Source organism: Phocoena sinus, chromosome 11 (assembly GCF_008692025.1).
Source record: "Phocoena sinus isolate mPhoSin1 chromosome 11, mPhoSin1.pri, whole genome shotgun sequence".
Classification (NCBI taxonomy): Eukaryota; Metazoa; Chordata; class Mammalia; order Artiodactyla; family Phocoenidae; genus Phocoena; species Phocoena sinus.
In genome coordinates this window covers 39829636-39845458 of record NC_045773.1, presented here as the reverse complement: position 1 = coordinate 39845458, position 15823 = coordinate 39829636, and the positions used below count along the sequence as shown (strand labels likewise).

Genomic DNA, 15823 nt, shown 5'->3' with positions numbered 1-15823 from the left:
TTCAATTAGTACTGTATTTTTCCCTCTTTTTCTGCCTTCTTTTGATTTAAAAAAATTTATTTATTTATTTTTTAAGATTCTTTTTGTGGGATTTTAGTTCCCTGACCAGGGATCAAACCCGGAGCCCTAACCATCGGACTGCCAGGGAATTCCCCTTTTGAATTGTTTTTATGATTCCTTTTTTTTTTTTTTGATTTTTAAAATTTATTTATTTATTTATTTATGGCTGTGTTGGGTCTTCGTTTCTGTGCAAGGGCTTTCTCTAGTTGTGGCAAGCGGGGGCCGCTCTTCATCGCGGTGCGCGGACCTCTCACTATCGCAGCCTCTCTTGTTGCAGAGCACAGGCTCCAGACGTGCAGGCTCAGTAATTGTGGCTCATGGGCCCAGTTGCTCCGCGGCATGTGGGATCTTCCCAGACCAGGGTTCGAACCCGTGTCCCCCGCATTGACAGACAGATTCTCAACCACTGCGCCACCAGGGAAGCCCAATGATTTTTCTTTATGTCTGCTTTTGGCCTACTATTTATACTTCTGTTTAAGTACTTTTATGTGATTGGCCTAAGGTTTACAGAATACATCTGTAATTAATTGCATCTGTATTCAATAATATATCACTTCAACATGGAGTGGAAGGAGCTTCCCACAATGCACTGACAACATTGTCCAGTGTTTTCACGTGTAGGTGATGTTTTGTTTGTTGGGAAGCCAAAGATTTCCATCTGATGCCTCTGCCTTGTGTGTTATCAACAGTGCAGGAGTGACTGAAAAATAACAATACTCAGAGGCTAGTTTCAACTTTCAAGTTTCTTGACACCATGAGGGTGAATCCACAAAACTGAATCTCTCCAGCAAAGTGAAATTGCTGCCTTTTGCAAAGTAACGAACTTGATGCTCCTGGTACTAGGACTACCCCTGTGCCAAACTTGAAATGCCTATTAAAACCTAGCCCTTTTTGGTCTTGTAGTAGAAAAAGCCACACTCCACGGGGCTCTGACCCTATGCACTCCTAATGAGATCTCTGAACAGTTCTCTCCAGGCAAGGATGGTGCTTCAGGCTGTCTTTTTTAGGTTATAAACGTGCTGCTTCAGGACTTCCCTGGTGGTCCAGTGGTTAAGACTCTGCTCTTCCAATGCAGTGGGCACGGGTTTGACCCCTGGTCGAGGAAGTTCCGCATGCCATTCGGTGTGGGGAAAAAAAAAAGTGACTTAATCCAACTATAATGCAGTTAATTAAAAAATATATTTTAAAAAAAGGTGCCGTTTCAGCCAACACTGGCCTTACCGTGTCCTTTAAATTAATCTGTGTTGTTTCATTTGGTGGACATTGCACACAGTCAGGTAGATGATCTTGCTGAATGGCTGTAGAGATAGAGGTTTTAGGATGACCACTACCTCTGACTGTGAGGGGTGCTGCCACCAGGGAAAAGCCACGTTTAGGATGGTGACATTGGGACAAGTGCACAGTGGGAGTCCTCGAGGCTCCCCTGCGCAGCCACATGGTGGCAGCAAAGCAGTTTAGAAGAGAGGGGTGGATGGGCCAGGAGATCACCGCACGCCAGCTGTGGACACACAAGTGCTTAAAGAAAGCAACCAGCGGGCTGTACAGACTGCCTCCCGCTCAGGCCAATTTGTCCTAAAGAGCCTTTCCAATGACAGTGTGGGGGACTGAGAATTATGCAGCCTGGAATGGGACACTACCGCCCATTCAGGAGGCATCACTAGCTTGTTATTGGGCATTAGTGGATGTTAAGAGCCTAACAGAGAAACACCCCTATCATGGGAAGGGTGAGAAATGAAAACCCCAACAAAATGACTATTTCCCAGAGAAGAGGTAAATGGGGTATTTGGAGCGAAACATCTAGACGGAAACGTGGCCGGTCACGTTCCAGATGTGGCTCTCTCAGATGTGGGGTCCGTGTCAGAGCTTCCTGGGGACTTTGGTCCACCCAGGTTCCTGAAGATGCCTGATCCTTCAAGGCTGAATCAGCTAAGTTAAAGACAAATGTGTGGGCTGTGCCACTGCAGCTGCTCAGCCTCAGAGGCATCTGTTTACACCTGTGCATGAACAAGGGCCTGCTGTTCAGAGTCTCTGACCCTCACCTCCAATTTCAGATGGGAGGAATTTCTCCATGGGGGAGAGGAGGGCCTTCTGTGCAACTGTAAGAAATCTTCCATTTTACAGACAAAGAGAAGGAGGGGCAGCTGGTTAAAGTCTGGTTTAAGTTGACATAGGTGGTCAACAGGTTGGGCAGAGGCCGCAACCGGGGGACCAGAAGCCAGGGCACTCAGCCCTGGCCCTGCTCCTTCTCTTAACCACTCTGCTCTGTTTGCCTGGAAGTCCTGGGCTCTGGGGCTGGGATGAGGATGTGTCTAAACACAGGTGAGGCTGTGCTTTGTCCAATTGGGGGTTTTAAGTGCAGAGCATGATGGGAAAGGATGGCTGGCTCAACCAGACTGGACGGGGAAATAGAGGGGAGCTGGGAAAGGTGGGAGCCCCAGATTGGGGACAAGGTGGTGACAACACTCTTGCAGCAGCCTCTGCAGGAGCCTCTGTTCCCATCTCTTGGCTGGTGTGTCCTCTGTTGGGTTAGGAGGGGGAGTGGGGAGAGTGCCCAGGGCCCAGCCTGACCATCTCAGGGCACAGCTACTGTGGCCTCAGAGATCCTCCCTCTCTTAATGCTGCTCCTTTATCCACCTCTCCCCCCCCCCCCCCCCCCCCCCCCCCCGCTCCATGCTTCCCTCTCCCCCTGCTTCTCTCTCTCTCTAAGCAAGAGCCTGGAGAGAGAACTGCAGGAAAATGGAGCCAAGTGGGTTTCTCTGAGGTCATTGTAGCTGGGTTCACTCTCCCTTGCTGCTGAGAGTTCCACCAGAGCAGAGTATTTGCAAGGAAGTCACAGCTAGTGAGAGGCAAACCAAGAATTCAAACACATATCGGCCTGACTCTAGAGTCTAAGGACCTGGGTAGCCCTGGGTCTCTTCTGGTCTCTTCATACTAACAGCTGCTCTTAATAGAGCATCAGTTATAGGCCAGTTGCTCCCAAGGTCTTTCCCAGGGTTGACTCCTTTGTCAGACCTTGTCCTTGAACAACCGGTTGCCTGTACCCATGGAAGGATGGGGAAGGGGTCCTCAGTCCTAAGGTTTAGGAAATGCAATGGTGCAAAGGCAGGAAAGCAAAGGGAGGATTACAGACACCCAGTAACCATGTGTATTGCTAATTATTTTCTACTGTAATCACCTTCTTTTCCTCCCTTGACTTGGGGAAAGGACACAACTTGACCAAGAGGCCACTGGGGCAACACCTGGACTGTGAAACCCAGTTGCACAGAAGCCCACCTCCCCTTCCTTCTCCAAGGCTGAGTGCACAACTAACGCCATCCTTCCCGGTTGCCACCTTCTGAGGTGCCCTGGCCGTGCCCCCAAGAGTCCAGCAGGCTGGCTGAGTCAAGGAGTTACCCCAGGCCTACAACCACATGGTCTTTCCTCCAGAAAACTGTACAAGAATCTCCTTCTTGGCCTGTGGCCCCTCTATTGCTTTGGCCCATGATCTTTCCGGCTGTGTTCTCACCAACTCCCACATTGACCCCCCAGCCTGGTGTCTCATCCACAGCACTGGACAGGGAGCCACTTGGGGTCAAATCAGAAGAGACTTCCTGAGGCTGTGGGAGCCAAGAGGAGGAGGTGCCATTTCTGGATGGAGGTCAGGGAAGCCTTCCCCAGGCGGAAGGGCAGGGCAAGCAGAGGGACCAGGTGCAGAGATGGGGAAGAGCAGGGGGCTCAGCGCTGTCTGAGTGGCTGCAGTGGATGGGGCAGCCTGACACCTGAGGCCTGCAGGGCAGGGGTGGAGGACAGCAGGGAGCATCAAGACCCAGACCCCGATGCCCCTGCCTCAAGGCAGCGGGGGAAATGGCCCAATCACTGCTTGGCATGAGCCCCTAGACAATGGTGTGGAGGGCGGACAGTGGTCTGGGGAGAGCCTGGAACCAGAGAAGGTGGAGTCTGGAGGCTGTGGCTACGCTTGCGAGGAGAGAAGACAGTGGTAGGAGCTGGGCTGGGCTGGTGGGAGGCCAGAGGGAGTGTCCTCAGGAGGAAGAAGGAGCAGGTGGGACTCCCAGGCTTTCAGCTCAGGGCTCCTGCGGTGGCACCCAGCCAATAGCAGCCAACAGCCCAATGCGGACAACCAGGGGCACTCATGGGAGTCTTGAGCTCAGAGATACAGACCAGTGATGTGTGTCCCTGATAACTAGTATCTTGAGAAGGGGTGTCCCCAGGAATGTGTGAGGACTGGGAGGAGAAGCAGCCCGGATGCAGCTGTGCCAGCCCTGCCTCTTAGGAGGAGGGTCCTTGGAGGAGACCGAGCAGGAGCCACGGGGGAGGCAGGAGGGCACCCAGGAGAGTGGCAGCAGGGGACAATCGGTCAAGGGCCATTTCAGGAGGACAGACGTGTCTCTAGAGTCTGTATAGTTGAAGACAAGGCTTGAGTGTGAATTTGGATCCAGTGAGGACTGGCCAGCCTGCAGTGGCCTTGAGTGTGAGAGGCGGCACTGAATTGGGGTCCCAGTGCAGATGACCCCTCCCATGCTTGGTTGAGGAGGGGTCAGGGGGACAGGCCATGTCTGGTGGGGACCCATGGAGAACTATTTAACCGAGAAAACAGTGAGGATGAATCCAGGACAGGAGACAGAGGAAGCCAAGCCCCTGACTGGCTGAGGGCTGGGCCCAGAAGACGAGATGGTGTGGGGTTGACTGTCTGCCTAGGGTTTGGCTAGGTGTGTAAGGCTCTAGAAGGAGCTGGTACAGTCATCCACTCATCGACATTAACTGATGGCTACTCTGTGCCAGACAGTGCCTAGAGGAGGAGATTGAGTGCTGAATACACTCCTTTACCCTATTCCTGAGGAGGCCAGAGTGTGGAGGCAGAGGGGACGTAAGACAGAGCCTGGTCTTCCCTCTCCTGGAGGACTCAATGCTCTTGAGCAACCCTGCCTATGACACTCCCCATGGCCCCCAGGAGAGGCCAAGATGTTGTCAGGGAGATGGAGAAACCATTTCTTCACCTTCCACAGGAGGCTTCCCGCTCCCACTGCCCAGCAATCCCGTGAGGCAACAGCAGGGGCTGAGGCAAGTCCAGCTCACAGCCGGAGAGGAGATCAGGGATGGGGCAGGTGAGGAAGACACGTGGTTGGGCCATTGCATCAGGCCCAGGAGGGGCATAAAGGAGGGTCCTGCATGCTGGGAGGAGGCCGACTTGGGGACCATGGAGACTCAGAGGGCCAGCCTCGCCCCGGGGCGGTGGTCACTGTGTCTACTGCTGCTGGGACTAGTGGTGCCCTTGGCCAGCGCCCAGACCCTAAGCTACAGGGAAGCTGTGCTTCATGCTGTGGATCGTCTCAACGAACGGTCCTCAGAAGCTAATCTCTACCGCCTCCTGGAGCTGGACCCGCCTCCCAAGGCCGTGAGTCAGGAGGACCCTGGGGAGGGGGCTGTCTCCCGCCAGCCATGGCCACACTGTCACCGCCTCTGCTCAGGCTGTACTTCCTGTCAGGAAGGGACTTCTCCCTCTAGGTGGGCTCCCACCTCTTCCAGGAAACCTTCCCAGAGCTGGGTCCCCTCCCAGCATGAGGCTTCCTGCCTTAGCATCTCTGCTGTGGGAATAGGCTCTGTGTACACCCTGTTCAGGCTTAAGGGCCTTCTGGGAGCTCCAGGGATAGAGGGTGGTCACTGGCTCTGCCATGTGGCCTCCCTGCTAAAGTCCCCCTGCTCCTCGTTATCTCCCTACCAGGGAGGGCTCTGCTCAGCCTGGAGGTTCCAGTGACAAGGTCTTTCCCTGCAGGTGGTCCCTGACTTGCCTCAGCCCCTCCATGGGGAAGGTGTTCTTACCAGAGCTGGTCTGAGGTCCTCTCCTGCTCTCTGTGTGCACCTGAGGCCTGGAGCGGGCTCTGTCCCCTTCCCTTGTGAACCCAGCACCATGCCAGGGGCCAGGCACACAGGAGGGGCTGGAGAGACTGCCATCTAGGTGGGGGCAGGGAGACAGACCAGAGTAGGAAGCATGAGCCCGAGCCCAGTCTCCTTACTTTTATCCTTGACCAGGATGGTGACCCGGACACCCCAAAGCCTATAAGCTTCACAATGAAGGAGACCGTGTGCCCCAGGACATCGCAGGAGCCCCAAGAGAATTGTGACTTTAAGGAGAACGGGGTGAGGCTGGGGGCTGGGGGCTCCCTGGGAGCTGAACAGGGGCTTGGGGACCATTTCCAGCCCCTGGTGTGAGGCTGGGAGGTTATGGTCTGGTGGCTCCAGTTTGACCCGAGCCTCCCCTTCCAGCGGGTGAAACAGTGTGTGGGGACAGTCACTCTGGACCAGGTCAAGGGCCAAATGAACATCACCTGTGATGAGGTGAGTGGCCCCATCTGAGCTGCAGGGGTTTCTGGGGGCGTTGGACTGTGTAACACCCTTTGGACCAATTACCCGCTGCCCCTTCCAGGGCAGAGAAAGGCCCTCCTACCTGGCCCCTCCATCACCCGAGCCCCAGGCCTCCAGGACTGGCTCTGCCATCCCTTAGAGCAGTGGTTCTCTAAGTGGGGTCCCACCCGGGAACTTGACAGAAAGGCAGATTCCCAGGCCGCACTCAGACCTCCTGAATCAGACTCTGGGCTGGAGCCCAGCCGTTTGTATTTTCACAAGGCCTCCAGGGGATTCCGACTATGCTGAATTCTGAGAGGCACTGACTAGAGTAATGTGCTTTCAGCCCCTACTCCCGTCTAGCTTTGCTGGGATGGGCTTGTGACCCTGGGAAACCCCTTGCAATCTGTGGACCCCAGTTTCCTCATCTGTCTGTGGGTGTAGGGATTCAACCTTGTGCTCCAAATGTCATAGCTAGAGGACAAACTGGGGTCCAAGTCTCCTGGTGTGGCCCTGGAAAGGGGTGTCCAGGTGGGGAGCGGTCTTGTGTTACCCCTGGGTCCATTCTCCACAAGTAACCTGGTTCTTCCTGGTTCACAGCTGCAGAGTGTTGGGGGATTTAGGCGGCTGCGTGACAGGATCCGAAAAACTTGGCGGAAAGTTCGTCCGATAGTTGGCCCACTAATCTGGTTGTCTGGGTAAATTGTGGGCCCATGGAAGAAACCTACAGGTGTCTGCCTTGGCTCAAGCTTCCGGAATCTGAAAAATAAAATATTCTGAAAGCAAATTCCTCCATTACTTAATTTCACTTGTCTCGTCTCCTCCCACTTACTGGGACCAAATCCTTAACTATGGGAGGCCTCCTATATGTGCCTGTGTGTGTGCGTGTGTATGTGTGTCTGTCTGTCTGTGAGAGTGTGTGTTTTTCTGTGTACGTATGTGATTGCACATGCAAAATAGAGGAATGGTTGTTTTTTCCAGAAGGGCATGTTGTGAGGCAGCAGGGCCAAGAGGTCCAGGACATCGTCTCCATTCTCAGGTCCCTCCCATGCCATGGACCAGGCCATGAACATGCCTAAATGAACACTGACAACAAAAAAAATTGAATATATGTATATTTTTATTTTAAAAAATTTTATTGAAGTATAGTTAATTTACAATGTTTTTTTTTTTTTAATTGAATATTTTTCATCTCAGCCCTTGAGACGGGAGATGTAATTGGCCCCTGTTGGGAGGTCTGCAGGCCTTGTCAGTGCCTTCAAAAGTGATTGACTGGAAAAAAAAAAAAAAAAAAAAAAGTGATTGACTGGTAAGAGGGCCTGCTCTTTGACCATTAGACACCTCAGTCCTAAGGTTTAGGAAGTGCAATGGTGCAGAAGCAGGAAAGCAAAGGGAGGATTACAGACACCCAGTAACCATGTGTATTGCTAATTATTTTCTACAGTAATCACCTTCTTTTCCTCCCTTGACTTGGGGAAAGGACACAGCTTGAGCAAGAGGCCACTGGAGCAACACCTGGACTGTGAAACCAGGTTGCACAGAAGCCCACCTCTCCTTCCTTCTCCAAGGCTGAGTGCGCAACCAGCGCCATCCTTCCCGGTTGCCGCCTTCTGAGGTGCCCTGGCCATGCCCCCAAGAGTCCCACAGGCCGGCTGAGTCCAGGAGCTACCCCAGGCCTCATAACCACATGGTCATTCCTCCAGAAAACTGTACAAGAATCTCCTTCTTGGCCTGTGGCCCCTCTAACACTTTGGCCCATTATCTCTCCCAGTTATTCTCTGTCCACCCTCCAGCACCAGTGCCCTAAGTTCTTTCCCAGGGTTGACTCCTTTATCAGCCCTCATCCTTGATCAGCCACCCGAGGTGTGTGCTTTCCAAGGACAAATTTACTGAGAGAAAAATGGAGGCACAAAGAGACTGAGAGCTTCTTCCCCAAAAGTAAACAGCAAGTGAGGGGCAGAGCTAGGACTCTGGCTTCAGGGTCTGTGCCCTGGACCATTTTATGGCATGTCAGTCATCAGAACCAACTTCCCCAGGACCTGTCCCATCTGTCCTGACTCCAGGAGAGCAGAAGATCCACTTTCTGGAGGAGTTCCCATTTGTCTTCAGAGGACACTGTCCAGATCCCCTGTTCCTTGTAGAACAGCTGAGAAGGGCACTTTTGGAGCCCGGGTGCTCCTGTCTTCCCTGGCTCAGCTTCTGGTGCCCGTTCTGTGGGAGGGCCTGGGTCGCTCCTGAGCTTCCCTTCCTTATTCTTTTTTTTTTGGGGGGGGGGTGCTGCACCGCGTAGCATGCAGGATCTTAGTTCACTGACCAGGGATCAAACCTGCGCCCCCTGCAGTGGAAGCTCAGAGTCTTAACCACTGGACCACCAGGGAAGTCCCCTGATCCTCCCTTCTTCAGCTCACAGGGCCGGGTACCCAGCTCTCCACCCCACGCTCGGTGTCTCCGAGCACAGGGGAGCTTGTCCTGAGGAGCAAGGACTCTGGAGATCAGGCCGGCTGGGCTGGGCAGCTGCAGGAGGCTGTTCCAGCCCAGGAAGCAGCCTGCTGTGTGGGCCCCACTGGGCCTGAGCAGGCTGGGGGCAGGGGGGTGCTGGGCTGGAGAGGAGGCCATGGCCCTGTCACGAGCTCCAGATGCCCCCAGAGTTGGACGGCTGTGGGTGCTGTGGGCGGTGGAAAGAGCATTGGCCCGGGAGTCCAGTCCCAGCCCTGCCACGTGCCCCCACCCACAGCCTTGCTGAGCCCCCTTGTCCCTTGCTCTCCTGGGGCCTGGTTGCCCTTCTAAGCAATGGGAGTTGCTATAGTCAGCGCTGCTACACTTGTGTATGTTTGTGTGTGTTTAGAGCCCTTCTTTATTTCTTAGAGAAGACTTCAGAGAACCAGAAAATCAAAGTGATAAGTACATGTTGTATTTCCCAGGGAATTAAAATTTCCGCCATCTGAGGAACTCCTGAAGCAGGTACTTGGAGCTCTTCCTGCCATGACTGTATTTTGGGGGCTGGGGGCAGGGCCAGCGTCACGAGGGTGTCACCAGTGCAGTCACAAAGGCCCCTGTGCTCAGAAGGGCTTGGTACATGGTAATGACTTACTCTTTTTTTTTTTTTTAACATCGTTATTGGAGTATAACTGCTTTACAATGGTGTGTTAGTTTCTGCTTCATAACAAAGTGAATCAGTTATACATATACATATGTTCCCATATCTCTTCCCTCTTGCGTCTCCCTCCCTCCCACCCTCCCTATCCCACCCCTCTCGGTGGTCACAAAGCACCGAGTTGATCTCTCTGTGCTTTGTGGCTACTTCCCACTAGCTATCTGTTTTACATCTGGTAGTGTATATATGTCCATGCCACTCTCTCACTTTGTCGCCGCTTACCCTTCCTCCTCCCCGTATCCTCAAGTCCATTCTCTAGTAGGTCTGCGTCTTTATTCCCGTCTTGTCCCTAGGTTCTTCATGACAATTTTTTTTTTTTTTAGATTCCATATATATGTGTTAGCATACGGTATTTGTTTTTCTCTATCTGACTTACTTCACTCTGTGTGATAGACTCTAGGTCCATCCATCTCACTACAAATAACTCAATTTTGTTTCTTTTTATGGTTGAGTAATATTCCATTGTATATATTCCACATCTTCTTTATCTGTTCATCTGTTGATGGACACTTAGGTTGCTTCCATGTCCTGGCTATTGTAAATAGAGCTTCAGTGAACATTGTGGTACATGACTCTTTCTGAATTATGGTTTTCTCAGGGTATATGCCCAGTAGTGGGATTGCTGGGTCATATGGTAGTTCTATTTTTCATATTTTAAGGAACGTCCATACTGTTCTCCATAGTGGCTGTATCAATTTACATTTCCACCAACAGTGCAAGAGGGTTCCCTTTTCTCCACACCCTCTCCAGCATTTATTGTTTGTAGATTTTTTGATGATGGCCATTCTGACCGGTGTGAGATGAGTTTTGATTTGCATTTCTCTAATGATTAATGATGTTGAGCATTCTTTCATGTGTTTGTTGGCAATCTGTATATCTTCTTTGGAGAAATGTCTGTTTAGGTTTTCTGCCCATTTTTGGATTGGGTTGTTTGTTTTTTTGATATTGAGCTGCATGGGCTGCTTGTAAATTTTGGAGATTTGACTTATGCTTGAGGTCTTGAAATTCCCATGATTTTGCACAAGGGGCCCCACGTTCTCATTTTGCAGATGACGTAGCCAGTCCTGGCCAGTGGTGACTCCACACTTGTCACAACACAGGAAGGAGGTCCTGGAAGCCATTCTGAGAGAACTTATTTCCCTGGGTACTTGACTCGAAAATGCCTGAGTCCTTGCCCTCAGCCGTGAGCAGTCAGAAGACAGGGGAGAGCCCAGGAAGGGAAGGAAGAGAGTGGGAATACAGAGCAGAAGGGGACCCCCAGAACAGTCCTTCGGTGCCTCTGGAGGGGCAGTTTCTGCCTTCCCAGGGCATCTATGACCAGATGCATTGACCTTCACTAAGACAAGCCAGGCTGTGGGGAGGGACCACAGAGGCACCCAGGAAAGGTGAAGCTGTGTGGGCCCCGTGTGCAGTGCACCGTCTCACTCCATCCTCCTGGAAGCTGGGGTCCACATAGGCCTGACCTGCTTCCTGCTTGCAGCACATAGTCTCTTGGAGGCCGACCCTGAGACCCTGGGGTTTGCAGGTCTTTGTTCTGGTAGAAGAAAGAGGGAGGATGTGCCTTCTCAGATGTGCCTTCTCAGATGTACCTGAGGCATCCAGAGTCCCCTCTGGGGAGAGGACACCCTCTTAGGCTCTCTGGGGGCAGGCCTGGCCTGCGGCCCTAGCTGCCCTGTCTATACCCATGTCCCCAGTAAAATCCCACTCACGGGAATGGTACTCACGCCCACCAGTCTGCTACATGTCTGGGGCTGGCCCTAAGCCTGATCCTCTTCTGCAAAGCTCAGGCACCCTCCCACTCAGCCTCCACCTGGGCCCAGCTCACCTTGTCACACAGCCCCAGATGCTGCGGAGAGGAGCTGGTTAGGCGTTTGATCAAGGTAGGGTAGTACTGCCCTCCTGCTAGCTGCTCTCCTTCTCCAAGGCCCGTGCCTGGGAAATCCCAGCCTAGCTGAGGGCTTTCCAGGAGGACATAATCTCCCCAGCTCTTTGCTTCACATGAAGTTGTACAAGGGAAAAGAGGAAGCTGACCCTGAGCAGAGGGTCCTGACCTTCATCCCTGACCCAAATTCCCACCCTCACAGCAGCCATGGCTGCCTTCCCTGCTCACTGCAGAGGGCAGGAGGGGGGTCTGAGTTCCAGCCCTTGTCCCTGTAGAAGGGTGAGTGTGGTGGGTTGAGTCGAGGGCAGTTGATCCACGTCCAGGTCTGTCATTTTTCAGAGGGTGGGAGGGCCTTGTTGGAATGATATTGCCTGTGGGTCTCATTTTACTCATCAGCTGGTCAAATCAGAGAGCTAGTGGGTGTCCCCACAGTTGGGGACACAGCAGCCTAGGGTCCAGTTCTCTTTCCCATAAAGTGTCTGGACAGGAAGGATGGCTGAGAGGAGCAAAGGAGTGGGTGATGTAGGGTCAGGGCTCATACCTGACTTTGTTGGGGTGAAGGGTACATGAGGATTTCTCAAGGACCACATGTGGAGTCAGGGGCAACCTGCCTGGGGACAAGGGCTGTGGTGTCTTTCCTGAGAAGACCTCCGCTCTGATAGGCTATGAGGACTAAACCAGGAGAGCCAGATGCTGGAGGCATGAAAGGCAGGCCCCCCATTACAGGAAGTGCAGTGTGAGGACCTGGCAGAGGACCCTACACGGGATCCAGGGAGGATGGGGAAGGGGACTTCAGTCTGAAGGGTGAGCAAATGGAAAGGCCCAGAGACAGGAATGCACAGGGAGTGTTTCATAATACCCAGTAACCATGTGTATTGCTAATTATTTGCTACTGTAATCACCTTCCTTTCCTCCCTTGACTTGGGGAAAGGACACAGCTTGACCAAGAGGCCACTGGGGCAACACCTAGACTGTGAAACCAGGTTGCACAGAAGCCCACCTCCCCTTCCTTCTCCAAGGCTGAGTGCACAACTAACGCCATCCTTCCCGGTTGCCACCTTCTGAGGTGCCCTGGCCATGCCCCCAAGATTCCCGCAGGCCGGCTGAGTCCAGGAGCTACCCCAGGCCTACAACCACATGGTCTTTCCTCCAGAAAACTGTACAAGAATCTCCTTCTTGGCCTGTGGCCCCTCTATTGCTTTGGCCCATGATCTTTCCGGCTGTGTTCTCACCAACACCCACACTGACCCCCCCCAGCCTGGTGTCTCATCCACAGTACTGGACAGGGAGCCACTTGGGGTCAAATCGGAAGAGGCTTCTTGAGGCTATGGGAACCAAGAGGAGGAGGTGCCATTTCTGGATGGAGGTCAGGGAAGCCTTCCCCAGGCGGAAGGGCAGGGCAAGCAGAGGGACCAGGCGCAGAGATGGGGAAGAGCAGGGGACTCAGCGCTGTCTGAGTGGCTGCAGTGGATGGGGCAGCCTGACACCTGAGGCCTGCAGGGCAGGGGTGGAGGACAGCAGGGAGCATCAAGACCCAGACCCCGATGCCCCTGCCTCAAGGCAGCGGGGGAAATGGCCCAATCACTGCTTGGCATGAGCCCCTAGACAATGGTGTGGAGGGCGGACAGTGGTCTGGGGAGAGCCTGGAACCAGAGAAGGTGGAGTCTGGAGGCTGTGGCTACGCTTGCGAGGAGAGAAGACGGTGGTAGGAGCTGGGCTGGGCTGGTGGGAGGCCAGAGGGAGTGTCCTTAGGAGGAAGAAGGAGCGGGTGGGGCTCCCAGGCTTTCAGCTCAGGGCTCCTGCGGCGGCACCCAGCCAACAGCAGCCAACAGCAGCCAACAGCTCAGTGCGAACAACCAGGGGCACTCATGGGAGTCTTGAGCTCAGAGATACAGACCAGTGATGTGTGTCCTTGAAAACTGGTATCTTGAGAAGGGGTGTCCCCAGGAATGTGTGAGGACTGGGAGGAGAAGCAGCCCGGATGCAGCTGTGCCAGCCCTGCCTCTTAGGAGGAGGGTCCTTGGAGGAGACCGAGCAGGAGCCATGGGGGAGGCAGGAGGGCACCCAGGAGAGTGGCAGCAGGGGACAATCGGTCAAGGGCCATTTCAGGAGGACAGAGGCGTCTCTAGAATCCGTATAGTTGAAGACAAGGCTTGAGTGTGAATTTGGATCCAGTGAGGACTGGCCAGCCTGCAGTGGCCTTGAGTGTGAGAGGCGGCACTGAATTGGGGTCCCAGTGTAGATGACCCCTCCCATGCTTGGTTGAGGAGGGGTCAGGGGGACAGGCCATGTCTGGTGGGGACCCGTGGAGAACTATTTAACCAAGAAAACAGTGAGGATGAATCCAGGACAGGAGACAGAGGAAGCCAAGCCCCTGACTGGCTGAGGGCTGGGCCCGGAGGCAGGATGGTGGAGGTTGAAGTCTGCCTAGGGACAGGCTGGGCGGGTAAGACTCTAGAAGGAGTTGGTACTGTCCTTCATTCATCAAACTTTAACTGAGTGCCTCTGGGGTTCCAGGCAGTTCCTGGAGTTGGAGGTTGGTGTTGAATACACTCCTTTACCCTATTCCTGAGGAGGCCAGAGTGTGGAGGCAGAGGGGACGTAAGACAGAGCCTGGTCTTCCCTCTCCTGGAGGACTCAATGCTCTTGAGCAACCCTGCCTATGACACTCCCCATGGGCCCCAGGAGAGGCCCAGATGTTGTCAGGGAGATGGAGAAACCATTTCTTCACCTTCCACAGGAGGCTTCCCGCTCCCACTGCCCAGCAATCCCGTGAGGCAACAGCAGGGGCTGAGGCAAGTCCAGCTCACAGCTGGGGAGGAGATCAGGGATGGGGCAGGTGAGGAAGACATGTGGTTGGGCCATTGCATCAGGCCCAGGAGGGGCATAAAGGAGGGTCCTGCATGCTGGGAGGAGGCCGACTTGGGGACCATGGAGACTCAGAGGGCCAGCCTCGCCCTGGGGCGGCGGTCACTGTGGCTACTGCTGCTGGGACTAGTGGTGCCCTTGGCCAGCGCCCAGGCCCTCAGCTACAGGGAAGCTGTGCTTCATGCTGTGGATCGCCTCAACGAACGGTCCTCAGAAGCTAATCTCTACCGCCTCCTGGAGCTGGACCTGCCTCCCAAGGCCGTGAGTCAGGAGGACCCTGGGGAGGGGGCTGTCTCCCGCGAGCCCTGGCCACACTGTCACCCCCTCTGCTCAGGCTGTACCTCCTGTCAGGAAGGGACTTCTCCCTCTAAGTGGGCTCCCACCTCTTCCTGGAAACCTTCCCAAAGCTGCGTCCCCTCCCAGCATGAGGCTTCCTGCCTTAGCATCTCTACTGTGGAAACAGGCGCCGTGTACACCCTGTTCAGGCTTAAGGGACTTCTGTGAGCTCAAGGGATAGAGGGTGGTCACTGGCTCTGTGATGTGACTACCGTGTTTTGAGTCTGCTCTGCACTTCTTTGTTCCCTACTTGGGAGGGCTCTGCTCGGCCTATAGGTTCCGATGACAAGATCTCCCCCTGCAGGCGACCCCTGACTTCCCTCAGCCCCTCAGAGGTGCAGGTGGTCTCATCAGAGGTGGTCTGAGGTCCGCTCCTGCTCTCTGTGTGCCTGTTAGGCCAGGAGTGGGCTCCGTCCCTTCCCCTGTGCACCCAGCACCATGCCAGGGCCCAGGCACACAGGAGGGGCTGGAGAGACTGCCATCTAGGTGGGGGCAGGGAGACAGATCAGAGAAGGAAGCATGAGCCCGAGCCCAGTCTCCTTACTTTGATCCTTGACCAGGATCAGGACCTGGACACCCCAAAGCCTGTGAGCTTCACAGTGAAGGAGACCGTGTGCCCCAGGACGACCCAGCAGCCCCCGGAGCAGTGTGACTTCAAGGAGAATGGGGTGAGGCTGGGGGCTGGGGGCACTGGAGGATGCTTCCCAGTGATGTGAACAGGGGGCTTCCGGGAAGATTTCCAGTCCATAGGCTGAATTTGGTAGGTGATGGTCCGGGGGGTTCCAGTTTGACCTCAAGCCTGCCCTTCCAGCTGGTGAAACAGTGTGTGGGGACAGTCACCCTGGACCAGTCCAAGGACCAATTTGGCATAAACTGTAATGAGGTGAGTGCCCCTTCTGTGTTATGGAGCTGATAATGGGGTGGGTTGTGGAACATCCTTTGGACCAAATACCTGTTTCCCCTTCGAGGGCAGAGAAAGGCCCTCCTACCCTGGCCCCTCCCTCACCCGAGCCCCAGGCCTCCAGGACTGGCTCTGCCATCCCTTAGAGCGGCGGTTCTCTAAGTGGGGTCCCACCCGGGAACTTGACAGAAAGGCAGATTCCCAGGCCCCGCTCAGACCTCCTGAATCAGACTCTGGGCTGGGGCCCAGCCATTTGTATTTTCACCAGGCCTCCAGGGGATTT

General features: G+C 54.2%; 1 protein-coding gene across 3 annotated transcripts in view; it reads left to right on the top strand.

The window, feature by feature from the left end:
* The window catches only part of CAMP (cathelicidin antimicrobial peptide), a 45251-nt gene that overhangs the window by 28889 nt on the left and 539 nt on the right, over positions 1-15823 (top strand). Inside the window, exons 3-6 of one of the 3 annotated variants that reach the window (XM_032649205.1) lie at positions 5064-5452; positions 6088-6195; positions 6322-6393; positions 7000-7186. In XM_032649205.1, the coding sequence (XP_032505096.1) occupies positions 5255-5452; positions 6088-6195; positions 6322-6393; positions 7000-7101 (480 nt within the window). In that variant the 5' untranslated portion in view covers positions 5064-5254 and the 3' untranslated portion in view covers positions 7102-7186. Of the gene's footprint in view, positions 1-5063; positions 5453-6087; positions 6196-6321; positions 6394-6999; positions 7187-14337; positions 14565-15199; positions 15308-15450; positions 15523-15823 lie in introns of those variants that run through there. The other 2 variants (XM_032649206.1, XM_032649204.1) reach the window with 2 other exon arrangements.